Source organism: Lissotriton helveticus, chromosome 3_2 (genome assembly GCF_964261635.1).
Source record: "Lissotriton helveticus chromosome 3_2, aLisHel1.1, whole genome shotgun sequence".
Classification (NCBI taxonomy): Eukaryota; Metazoa; Chordata; class Amphibia; order Caudata; family Salamandridae; genus Lissotriton; species Lissotriton helveticus.
In genome coordinates, this window is record NC_136062.1 from 245,381,795 (window position 1) to 245,395,102 (window position 13,308).

The 13,308-nt window shown below is 45.1% G+C and overlaps 1 protein-coding gene across 4 annotated transcripts in view; it reads left to right on the top strand.

Annotated features, from left to right (window-relative positions):
- The window catches only part of ULK3 (unc-51 like kinase 3), a 296,553-nt gene that overhangs the window by 86,317 nt on the left and 196,928 nt on the right, over window positions 1-13,308 (top strand). For all 4 annotated transcript variants that reach the window (XR_013609866.1, XM_078685126.1, XM_078685127.1 and 1 more), the window contains exons 3-6: window positions 5,720-5,840; window positions 6,664-6,768; window positions 8,943-9,086; window positions 13,169-13,251. Coding sequence is in view for 3 of the 4 variants with exons in the window: in XM_078685126.1 (XP_078541252.1) it covers window positions 5,720-5,840; window positions 6,664-6,768; window positions 8,943-9,086; window positions 13,169-13,251 (453 nt within the window). In the remaining variant the exon portion in view is untranslated. The remainder of the gene's footprint in view (window positions 1-5,719; window positions 5,841-6,663; window positions 6,769-8,942; window positions 9,087-13,168; window positions 13,252-13,308) is intronic.

Here is a 13,308-nt window from a genome sequence, read left to right on the forward strand (position 1 = left end):
GAGAATGAGAGAGGAGAAGAGAGAATGAGAGAGAAGAGAATGAATGAGAGAGAGAATGAGAGAGAGAGAATGAGAGGAGAGAATGAATGAGAGAGAGAATGAAGAGAGAGAGAGAGAGAGAGAATGAGAGAGAGAGAGAGAGAGAGAGAGAAGAGAGAGAGAGAGAGAGAGAGAATGAGAGAGAGAGAGAGAGAATGAGAGAGAGAGAATGAGAGAGAGAGAATGAGAGAGAAGAGAGAGAGAGAATGAGAGAGAGAGAATGAGAGAGAGAGAATGAGAGAGAGAGAATGAGAGAGAGAATGAATGAGAGAGAGAGAGAGAGAGAGAGAGAATGAGAGAGAGAGAGAGAGAGAGAGAGAGAGAGAGAGAGAGAGAGAGAGAGAGAGAGAGAGAGAGAGAAGAGAGAGATGAGAGAGAGAGAATGAGAGAGAGAGAGAGAGAATGAGAGAGAGAGATGAGAGAGAGAGAATGAGAGAGAGAAGAGAGAGAGAGAGGAGAGAGAGAGAGAGAGAGAGAATGAGAGAGAGAGAATGAGAGAGAGAGGAATGAGAGAGAGAGAGATGAGAGAGAGAGAGAGAGAGAGAAGAGAGAATGAGAATATGCTGCCGATCCTTAGCATCCTAAGCTCTTTTTACCCTTTTCTTCTCTTTTATTTGTCGGCTGCCTTTACTGGTGGCTTTGATTGTACACACTTACGCCTTTGGCAATTGGTCATGAACTAACCTGGTCGGGCTAATGCTCACTGTGGTATTTTCGAGTCATTTTAGTAAATGTGTTTCCAGGCTGAGACAACAGTTGGTGTCGATTGGAGAATAATGGGGCAGCTTTGAGTTACATGTCTATGAGGATGCGAAAAAGGAGGTAGTAGGTTTTTAAATATTGGCAATATTCCTAGTCCTCCCGGCGGAGGATACTTGTGTAAACCTTACCTCGGAATATTCCTTAAACTTTCCCTATTTAGTTAAACGTAGGAATATATTCATTATTGTACGTCATTTTTGGTTGCATTATTTGGGGTACCAAGCGAGGTCATATTTTGTAGTTTCCGCTTCAGGCTGTCCTCCCAGGCGCGAAGTTCAGGGAGAAAAATAGTCATGGTTTGCTTGTTGCGGTTAGGTACCATAATCAAACCCTCTTTCCCGTCTCTTCGTCCGCTAGATCACCATTTTCGTACATTAATCGACATTCCGATGTGACCTGCAGAGAGAGGGAAAAAGAAGGGGGGCAGGGGCTACATTGATAGACATATTAGCGCGCATAAACCCAGAAAGGTGTTTACTTACTGCATACTCGGCCTATCTCCACGGGATGCAGTCCCTGCCAACTGGGCGTTCAAGCCCAGGTGGACCGTTAGTGTGACTTTTTTTATACAGGTAGCATATGCATATAAAGTATAGGCTAAATACCAGGATCTTTAGCGGTTGCTTTTGGCTGCACAAAAGGGAAAAATACACAACTAAAACTTGGACCCTCCATATCTGCAATATCTCTATATATTATACCTTTTAACCCTTAACCAATCGAGCTGACTCATTTCACCTGTATTTTAGTTATATCGGAAACAGTGATCATTTATTTGAAACTTATGTCAATCTACGCGTGACAACTACGTTTGCTTTTTCCAAAAATCTTTAATAAGAATGTCGGTGCACAAATACGGGTCTACAACTCGGGGGTTGTTTATTTTATAATAAAAAGTACGACTAGTGCAATAAAAACATGTCGAGAATTCAGTGTGGGCGAGTATCGTAAGTGTAAAAATTCGTACTTGCAATAATCATGAGGCGCCAAAACTTAACAACAATTCATTGTCCGAATGTTCAATCGGTACCCATCTCATGTCAATTCATTGTCCTTCATTGTTCGAACACATAATCAGTACCCATCCTATATCAATTCATTGTCCGAACATATAATCAGTACACATCCTATATCAATCCACATGTTTAAAAACTACATACATATCCCATGACACCAAGGCTGAGCAATCGGGGTACAACAAGGAGTTGAAAGTTTCATTTGTACCGGCGCCATTTTGGGTGCGACCAGGCAGATCCAGGCATAGTCTAAATCTCCACTAACTCGTGGTTGGCCCAGAGCCTCTTTCGGCAGTCCAAAAGTTCCGTTAAACAGCAAAAGAAAAAGGGATCGGTGGTCTGAACCATCAGTCAAAAAGGGGGAGGGAGGCAACAATTTTCCCTACCGGGTCATACTGGGTTTTTCACCGGAACTGTTCCGAACTGTAGTCTGCAGGATTTTAGTCATTCAAATTGAGGCTGGCGTCAGCATGGGAGCGCCGACGTCCTGCGGCTACATTTCCATCGTTCCGTGGGCAATCATGGCAGTCATTCCCCATCGGGGTTATCTGCGGGAGTCGGGGACTCCCGCGGCTCCTCTAGAATCTTCAAGGTCGAGGAGAACTTTTATGATGGTGGAATCAACAAGCAACCGGGCCATTCCTTCATGCTGGGCCCGCTCTTGCAAGGTCGACCGCCATTTTGAGAGTTCGGCAGCTACCGGCAATCGCGGGGTCAAATGAGCAGACGGGCTCCAACCTGCCGGGCGAGGTGTCGCAGCATCGCCACAGTGGATGAACACTTTGCCGGGTGCGTGGAGCGTCGCTGCACCGTAAGAGTGGACGAACCCTTTGCCGGGTGCGAGGAGCGTTGAGGGTGCAGCTGGGGAGCCTCCACCTGGGGAGGTGGGAGAGGCTCGTTCGCGCCGCCTCTCCCTCCCGGTGCACCCCACGGCGTCTCGCTTGACATTTGTTATGGCCGGACCAGGCGATGAGGACGAGGGGGGGGGGTCGGAGGCATGTGCAAGACATCCCCCCCCCCAGTGTTGTCGCAGCCATTATAGAAGAAGTGGCGCCTAGTACGTTTCGGGCCGGGCCTCCGGTTGATGGCGGCCGGACGCTCTTCGCCACGGCCCCAGGAACGGGTCCCTTGGTTCATCCTGGGGACAGACCTTGGCGCGTGGTGGCGCCTCCGGGCTATTCGCGTAGTGGTCTCTCCACCCCCAGGCCTCTTATGGAAGCTGGTCCAGGCTGTCTGAGAGAGGGGGGGGTCGGGGGCATGGACATTTCCCCCTACAACTCTCCAGTGTTGTCGCAGCCGCCACCGCGGCCGGATCCAGTCGGCCCCGGCCTCTCCTCAGGCCCACCTCATGCGATGACCTCCGGCCGACGGCTGGCAGCAGGACCCGCCCCACATGTGTTGAAGATCTCGTCTTCCGGCTGGGCGTAGCCGCAAACCTGTTGCACTTTGGGAGTTTCCAGAATGGGGGCGGATGTCTGCTGACTTGTATCTTTCCCAGGTTGCCGTTATTGGGGCGTGGCAGGCGGTGGGACAGACATGTTTGGAGCAGTGAGGGGCGATGAAGCCTCGTGGCCGTCGCAATGTCAAGCCTGGCTTCTCTTATCATTTTCATGTTTCTTATTACGGGTTTATTTCTAACGTTTCTTATTTCTAGGACAATCATATGTTTTATCATTAAGTATTGTTATCGTTTCCTTATTCGTTATTTAATAAAAATTTCATCAGTGGCCTACTGATTTCGTTTTCCTATTCCTTTCTTTCTAGTTTGTTTCGTGCTAAAGTTTCTGTTAACAGGATACAGTGATCACTTCGTTATTATTGCGTATGTCCTTTTCACTAGGGGTGCTTTCTGGTCGGGCCAGATGACCTACCTCTAGTAAATGGTCCGGGTGGAACTGGTTTATCAATCAGTGGGGAGTAGATAGGCATGACAGATTACAACGGGGGACAAAGGTCCGCATTACCTACCCTTCCTTACTTGCAAAGACTAGACAGAACATTTCTATTCCACGTTATTTGCAAACAGAGAATGCCTCAAAAGAACTATTCCTTGAACAATAAATGTACAGACAATCAATCAATCAGTGGGGAGAAAAAAACAGGCATGACGGATTACAACGGGGACAAAAGTCTGCATTACCTATCCTTCACTATCTGCAAAGGGAGGCAGAATATTCCTATTCTTCCCTGTTTGTAGACAGGGAATATCTCAAAGAGCAATAATCGATAAAAATCGATAACAAACAATCAATGCGGAGAAAAGATAGGCATGACGGATTACAACGGGGACAAAAGTCTGCATTACCTACCCTTCACTATCTGCAAAGGGAGACAGAATATTCCTATTCTTCCCCGTTTGCAGACAGCGAATGTCTCAAAGAGCAACAGAGCAACCAATCAATCAGTGGGGAGAAAAATAGGCATGACGGATTACAACGGGGGACAAAAGTCCGCATTACCTATCCTTCACTATTTGCAAAGAGAGAGGAACGTTCCTATTCGTCGCTGTTTGCAAACAGAGAATGTCTCCAAGAGAACCAATACTTCAAGTAGCAACCGAGGCTAAATGAACCAATCAATGAACAATACCAGTATTTTAAATACTGATTCCAAAACAATCAATCAATCAATCAGATGGATAAGCCATCCTACCAATCAGATGTAAAGACGTCCTACTTAACCTTACCCGGATCGGATCATGTGGGCAATTCTTCGCCTTCCTTCCTCCAGCGCCTCTTTTCTCCATGTTTTTATCGCAGCATTCCTGTGGGATTCCAGTCAGGACAGTAGGTCACTTGAGAGAGGTCCGTTCAGAATCGGTGAAGTTCATTCAATCGGCAGCCGGACGAGGGCCCTCTCAAGGCAGGTATACTCCAATCGTTTAGATGTTCACCCCATCGTCTGGACCTCTCTTACCGGACCTTATGTCGCTGATGGGCCCGACGTTGGGCGCCAATTGAGGAAAAGTCAGCCCATAACACACGGCGCAGGACGCCTCTTAGTTCCCATCTTGAACGATTACCAAATAAAGAGACGGGCGCTGGAAGCAGGAATACAAGAATAGAGTTTTATTTCTCATGAGGAGAGCCTGTCATTTCGGACACTCGCATAGTGTCTTCAGGAGGTGCTCTAACAAGTTCTCTGAGGCTTCGTCTTTTATACACATGTTTATGGCACACAAACATTCCTTATTACAATAAGACGCTTCAAAGTAGGGGAAAGGCATGCTTGGAATCCCAGCTTCAGGCCTATTCCCATACCAGTCGCTCAGATGTCATCCTCCCCTCCTGAATGTAACAAGAGATTGTGATCTCGCAGCTGAACATTCCTTCAGGACACGAGGGCAGGAGGGGATGATCAGGTCAAAGGTTGGTCAGGTGGTAAGGTCGGACACTTCGGTTGGTGTATCACTGGTTTTGTTATGCTGGGCAGGGAAAAGGGGATGTATATCCACGAGGCTTGGTCTTAGGACTTGGGACCGGGTCGATAGGTCAAGTGCAGCCGGGGGGGTTTGTCAGCTGAGGGGAAGGGTGTTCTTGGGAGGAAATGGGGGGTGTGGGTCAAGCAGGAGTGCTACTTTTAGAGCAGGGTCACGCAGAGGTAGAGGGTCTTGTGGTCGATGCATGAGCAGTGCGCGCGGGGAGGGGTGTCGGGGGTTTAGCAAACGGTCAGAGAGGCCATGGTGCCTAAAATAGCTGTCGTGTACATGTGTGCATGGGTCTTATGCTGGCGGGATAACACAGTCAGTGTTTCGTAATTATTTGTTCTGCTTACAACAAGGGGTACAGTGAACACAAATGAACGCCGCTTATGTACACATACATTGCCATTTTCAACAGTATCCATACACTTGTACACAAGATTTCTGTGTCTTTGGCTCATGCTTTTTTTCTCTTTTGTAGTGGGATCGAGAGCACATATACCTCATTATGGAGTTCTGTGCTGGAGGAGATCTTTCTAGGTTTATCCGCAGTAAGCGAATGTTGCCCGAGAATGTGACTCGAATCTTCCTACAACAGCTCGGTAAGGGAGCCTCTACTCCTGTACACCATATGCACAAATCCCCCAAATTCCCACCCATAATGTTAGAGATAAAACATCTTGTTCTTGACGCCCGTAGGCGCCTTGACGCCTTGACACCCGTAGGGCAAAGTTGCGCGTTAGAATGAATGAACGAATGAAGCTAAACTTATAAGTCGATACATTTATGATCAAAACTTGTATATAGGGCCTTATACCAGGGAGGAGAGATGTGCTTTGGAGAGGCTTTAATTAAAAAATGACTGACCATGACAACCAGAGGCCACCTTCACATGCTAGTCTGAATCCAAGCCTTTTATCTCTACAACTGTATGTGCCTAGCAGATTAACACAGTGATAGAGAGACTCTCATACCTATAACTAAAGTTTTGTAGGATTGGTACAGGAGTCCAAAGTTTCCACTTCTAGTACTGGATGACTGGTGCGTTTAGCATTGACATACTAACTGTTAGGCCTTGGATGAAATGAACAGTAATTCTTGCACTTGGATACATTGGGTGTCGACTCTTGGACTGTGCATACTTAGTTGAATGTCAAATACGTGTTAAAATTGTCACTAGAAGGATTGGATGATATGGGGCTTAGCACATGGGTAGAGACATGTTTACATTTTAATTGGAGACTAAAAGATTGTATTAGGGCTGCAAGCCTGTCTCTAGCAGTAAATGGCTTCAAAGCATGCAAAATGCATCCTTTTCCTTCTAGGGCTAAATACAACATTGGGTAGGCACTAAGCGACAGCACCTTTTGGTAGAGTGTTTAACTGAGATGATGACTGAGTAATAAACATCTCTTCTTTGTCTAGCTTGTGCTCTTCAGTTTCTCCATGAAAAGAACATCTCTCACTTGGACCTCAAGCCACAGAACATCTTACTCAGCTCACTGGACATGCCGCACCTCAAACTAGCTGGTTAGTATTGGGGCACTTCATGTCAAAGGGTACTGTGAGATGCACCAAATCATCCCTTCATTATCTAGTGTTCAATGCTTCATCTGAATGATGCACACATTCTTTGCATAGGCTCAGGTCTGTTCTGACTGGACATGAACTACCTCTCTTTGGGCTCACAAGTAGGTTCAGGTTGTCTCCTGGCCACTCTATAGAGGTCTTTTCTGTCTCTGAAGCACCTTCCCCCCCGCCCCCCTCTCCATCTTCGCGCAGAGGCCCAACCTTTAGAGGATGGGACTATTCACATAATAAAGTCGGACGTTCTCTAGGTGCTGGAATACTATGGTCAGGATAAGGTTCAGCATTTGTTTGAATTGTGCTGCTTTAAAACTTTCTTGAAAACTAACAGGAATGGTATGTTGTGAATGTTATGAGTAAGAATATTGCAAATGGTTCTGGCTTGAGCCCAAACTGTTGCAAAGGTATTTTGTGTTTTTTGCTAAACACTCAAGTGCAGCCAACTTTTCTGGCCTTTCTGTTTTAACACAGCGTTCACCCTTGTCACGCTCCCCTCTTCTAATTGGTGGTTCTCTTGCTTTCTTCTTTGTCTCTTCAAATTGGAGAATTGGTCTGGCCTGGTCTGGTCTACTCTCCATCTTTAGATTGAGGGTCCCATATGGTATTCTGGTTCTCTGGTTTCTCCCCCTTCGTTGTCCCTAGATTGTCTTTAGCTTCTGGGTTCCTCCGTTCTGTTGTCTTGCTAGGTACCTATTTGACCCCCACCTGTCCTCAATACATCACTGCTGATTGTGGCTCCTCTGTTCTTCCTCCTCTGATTAGCATTTACCCATCCTCTCCTTGGTCGTGACTGCCCCATTGCTTTTTTCCCTTCAGATTGTGAGTGGCTTTACCTCTCACCTGTCTTTCTTTTCATTTCAGATTGTGGGTTGTCCTTTCCACACTTTCCTCAAAAGATGTGTTCACTCCTTTCTCTCGTTCTGCCCTCTGATGTTGATTTCCTCATGTTTGCTCTTGAAATAGTTTTAATCACTTTCTCCTGAGATAGTGTATACTTTGCATCACTTCTACAGTATTTCCTCATTTTGTGGGTTTTCTCACCACACTTCTCTCCGCAGATGGTCTCTTGTCAATGCTTGTGCTTCCCAATCCTCTCTCCCTTCCGAGTTGGTGAGGCCCCTCACCTTTCCTCCTTTCTCAGATGGTTGTTTTCTTTGTCTTTGCTACTTGTTAATTACTTCACCTCATTTTTCCCCAAGATGGTGAGGAAGCATTATAAATCCTCTTGTTACTCAAACTATGGGTTTCTCTCTTCTCACCCCTCTCCCTCCCCAATTGGTGGATTGCCGCACATCTCTTTTATCCTTAGATTGTGGGTCCCTTTACCTCCATACTCTCCACACTTGTCTGGTTCCCCCACATCTCTCTTGTCTGATATTGGTACCCTCGCTTCTAACTCCTCCTCAAATTATGAGGTTCCCTCACCTCTGTCCTCTCTTCTGACTGTTTGCTCCCTCATCTATGTTCTCCTTCCTCAGAATGTGGCTTCTCTCTCCTTATCCCGCTAACTTCCTAGTTAATGGGTACCTCCACCTCTCGCCTCTTACCTCAGATGGTGGGTTTCTCATCTAATCACTCTCCTTCCTTTAAATTTATATTTTTTGTTTGGGTTTTTATGAATTGTTACCACTTTGCATAAATTCGAGAATACTTTATGATGGCAAAACCTTGAAGTTGAGCGTGAGTCCTGATAACCTTGGTGAGGAAGGTAAGGTGCATCTGTACATCTGATCATGGGTACCACCATCACTTCTTCCTTGGTTTAGGATTCACTTGCCTCAATTTCTCCTCCTATATTGGACTTGCTCACATTTGATCTTTTCTCAGATTGTGGACTTGCTCAGCTCTCACCCTTCTTGCATGATTAGTTTCCCCAGCTATCTTCTTTTTCCTCGGCTTTTAATAAATGAATTTATTTGCATACCACATTTCTATATCTTAGAGCATTAAAAAGAAAAGCGAAAAATGAACAAATCACAGGCTCATAGTGATGTGTATTTTGCGGACCTTGTGACGGTGTAGTCTTAAGTCGTGGTCCATCATTTTTGTCCTCTCATCACATGTTTAACCTCTACTCCCTTTCCTCAGGTTATGGGTTCTCCCCTTTGTTTCCTCAGATTTTGGATTCGCCCAACACATGTCCCCGTGGGATGAGCAGCAGGTCTTGAAGGGATCTCCTCTATACATGGCCCCAGAGATGGTGTGCAATAGGCAGTATGACTCCCGTGTGGATCTTTGGTCAGTGGGAGTCATTCTTTATGGTGAGTGAGTGTGTGCATCAAAGTCCCCTGTGTTTTCTTCGAACAGCCTCCGACTATCTTGTATTGCTGTGATGCAGGAATCCTCCCTTTGTCAGTTCCCAAATCCCTCTGCCGGTGCCTTCCCACTTCCCTTGCCACTGCCATGTGTCTCAGAAAGGTTAGGATATTATCCTATTTACACCTGCTGTTTTATGCCAAAACCACAAATGTTTACAGTGCTGCAGCACATTTGGAGATGGCCTAAATCTTCTTGGAGATACTCCTTATTGAAACTGAATTTGCAAAAGTTGATCAAGTCTATCTCCTTGGTGGTGTGAGTGGCTCACTACTTGTTCTAGAACAAGCCTATATTCTGTAAGTCACTCGTTTTAATTGTTATGCCTGTTGTAATTCTGTGCCAACCCTATGTTGTATTTTACTATCCACCCCCTTTTGTTATTTGTCTATAAACTTGAAATGATATGTTCCAACTTGCAGTTTTGTAGCACATAGGAATGACTGTCTCCAGGTCCTGCATCGTTTTTGTTACTTGTATGTTAGCATTTACAGTACTATACAAGGCACTTGTAGAGCGCGCAGCTGCCTGCAAAGAGGTGTCCCAATGCTAGCGCCAAGCTCCAGAAAAAGAAAAACCTAAGAATATGGACTTAGGTCCCCACTAGAGAGGAGTCAAAAAGCACAATTTTGAGATTATTTCTGAAAACATATTCAGAGGGACTGCACTGCTAGCTGAGAGGAAGAGCATTCCTTAACTTGGAAGCCAGATAAATGAAAGATCTACTACCTCTTCTAGTCTTATTAATGCGGGGTCCTTGAAACAATTTGAGGTTATTAGATCTCTGGGATCTGGCTTAGCAATAGGGCTTAAATCTTCTCCTAAGGTAGCGAGGACCTTTATGAATAAAGGCCCTAAAGGCAAAGATGAGCGCCTTAAATTTGATCCTGGGAGCCAGTGGAGCTGATGATAGAGAAGGGACACTGGAGTACACAGAGGAATCTTTAAGATTAAGACCGCTTTCATTCATTTACTACACCACTGCCTTCAGACCGAGCTAAAAAGAACTCTGTGTTGAAGGTGTGTTTTTATGAAAAGCTGGAAGGAGTTGGGTGTCTTTCGCATAAGAGCCCCCCACTAATTTAGCCAATGGCTCATGGTCAACATTAAAAAGTGTGAGGCTGAGCGCCAAACCCTGAAGTACGCTGCACTCAATTGGCCAGGACGAGGTAGTAAAAGGTGGAAGGAAGACTGCTTAAAAGTGACTTTTAATGAAGGATTTCAGCCATAACAGTACCTGATCTCTGATTCCACTCTTCTCGAGTCTATCCAACAAAATAGCCTGGGGAACTGTATCGATTGGCGAGGAACAATCCAGTAGTATAACCATAACAGTTGAGCTTAGGTCAAGATTTTCCTTTATGAATTCTGATACCTCGAGTAGGGCAGACTCAGTACTGTAACCCACATGAATTCCCAATTGGGAATCATGCAAAAGGAGGTTTGACTCTAGGAAATTTGATAGCTGCCTCATGACAATTTTAACCAAACGTTTAGTAACTGTGGGAAGAAGAGAAATCGGTCTAGAGTTGCTGAAGACCTTTGAGTACGCAGACGTTTTTTTTGAATGGGGAAAGCAATAAATCTTGCTTCCAACCTTTAGGAACCAGTGCCAATTCCAGAGAGTCATTCATCAGCTTACTAAGAACTGGTTTACCCCCGTTAATGGCATAATCTGAAATAGCAGGAGGGAAAAGGGCCAGAGGGAACCCAATTTACATTTTACAAGTTCAGTCGCCGAGCCCTCTAAAGAAATGGGTCAAATCTAGTAAGTAGAGGACCTGATTGAGTAAAAAGTGAAGCACCATGACAAGGAGGGACCTGCACAGTAAATTGCTCGTAAATGGTTCGAATTTTCTTTAAAAAATAAAAAAAAATCTGAGAGCTCATGACATAACTCAGTTGATGGAGATAGAAAACAAAATTGGTGCTCGGAGCGAGGAAAGAATTCACAATTTTAAATGGTTGTCAGGGTTTTTTGGCTGCCTCAGTAATGGAGGAAGCAATGTAGAATTTTTTAGCTTTCCGGATAGTGGTATGACAGCTTTTCAATGCGGATTGATAGGTCGCTTTAGACTCTTTATCATAGGCCACCCTCCATCTCCGCTCTAACCTTTTGCATTGGGATTTCTCCACCTTAAGTGCATCTGAAAACTATGGTGCGTAATGTTTTGATCTTTTATAAGTGTGGATTTTTGGAGTAGGCGCATCCAACGCACTGACCAGCCAATTGTTAAAGCTGGCCACGTCATCTTCCAGATCTCCACTGCAATTAAAGAGGGAAGGCTGTAACCTCTCCAAAACCTGAGATTCAGAAATGTTATGCAAGGGTCTGGAATATTTCATAACCAGCACTTGCGCATTACTAGGAGCTGGTGAAAGAATGCTAAAAGGAATCAAAAAGTGGTCGGACCAAGAGAGCTTCAGAGGAGGTTTAACCAGAACTGTTGAGGAGTTTGATAAAATAAAATCGAGAGTATGACCTGCTTTATGAGTGGGTTCCATTACTAGTTCCAAATAAAAACCTTTCAATGAGGTCGGGAACTGCTGCACAAGTCTGTAATTAAGGTCATTCACATGTAGATTGAAATCCACTAATACCAGGAAATTGGTGTGCAGAGGTGACAATTGACCTAGCACATCAGAAAGTAATTTTAAGGAGTCTGCCGAAGAGTCAGGGGGACGGTAGATAAGCGCCCCAGATAGGGCACAAGAGGGTCCTAAAATAATAGTAAAAGCCAGACCTTCAATATTATGGATGTTCACCAATTTTGAAATGGAGCAAGAGTACGAGGAGCGATATATTATTGCCTCCCCAACCCCTTTTTCTTCACTCGGTCAATATGTTTAATTGAAAAGTCAGGAGGAAGAGCCAATGCAGTCAGTGGCCGAACAATCCTGAAGCCAAGTTTCTGTTAGAACATCAAATCCCAGTAGATCTCAGCAAGTAAGTAAACGATAAGTAAAGCACGCCTGAGTAGGGATCGACAGTTAATGCGACAGGCAGAGAAAAATGGACCCGAAGTGGAAAAAACCTTCGCATCTGATCTACTACAAGAATAATACCACAATCCCTGCCAGAGGACGAACTGGACTCCGCATAAGCATCTAGGGAGAACCCACAGAAGGGACATTTGTTCCCCCCCTTCCTTATTAACCGGCGCCAGCTCACAAACATGGTTGCAAGAAGCAGTATGGAATTTCAGCAGCTCAGCCCTTGAGTATGCTTGAAAGGCAGCATTGTGGCAGGATTCATCGGCAGTGTGGCTGGCGTGGCCGCGATGCGGATGGATGCAGACTGGCTTCCCTTAGGCGCACTAGGGGTTCACCTGTCCGCGGTGTTGTTCACTTATATAGATAATGGAACAACGATTCCCAAACACTTGAGCGTACTGAAAACGAAAAAGGAACTTGCAGCTTTTGGTGCTGTCTATATGTGTGGTTGACCAAAAAATGCCTGTAAGTGGACCTAAATAGGCAAACCGTAGCAGCAGAAGAGTTGTTTTATAATAATTACTGCAGGTCATGCGATTTTTGTCGCTGCTCGATGATGGGGCCAGGATTCCTAGAGTTTGTCACTTTATACCTTGAAAATCCTGTTCTTGTTTTCTTACATTCTTGTTAGAATTTGACTCAATTCAAAGTTCTGCTTAACGATGTTAGAGACTAGGCAGACCCTCCCACCTATATTCTAAAAGTGGCTGTTTCTCCCCTACCATGCAGTCCACATTGCACATAGAGCACCTGTAATATTTCTCTCCTTTGGCTTTTTATAATGTGAATTCTAATGCAAGACAGATGTCTGACAGGATAGAGCATTCTCACTACTTACATGGGAAGTTGAGCCTAGATAATAGTTTCAAGTGTCTAACAATACCACCCAGCACTTGTCTTGAACATGGAGATTTACCATAAAAGAAGGGGCCCAGACAACTGGGCGTGGGAGTAGGATTTGAACCATTGATTGAAAATCACAAATACACTTCGAATCCTAAAATATGGTCTACATTTTTCTTTTCACTCTCAGAGGCCCTGTTTGGAAGACCGCCCTTTGCCTCGAAATCCTTCAGTGAGCTGGAAGAAAAGATTCGGAGCAACCGTCCGATTGAGGTACAGCTGGCAGAAAGACCTACTGCTCATGGCAGGGCCTCAAAGGAGAGAAGCTTG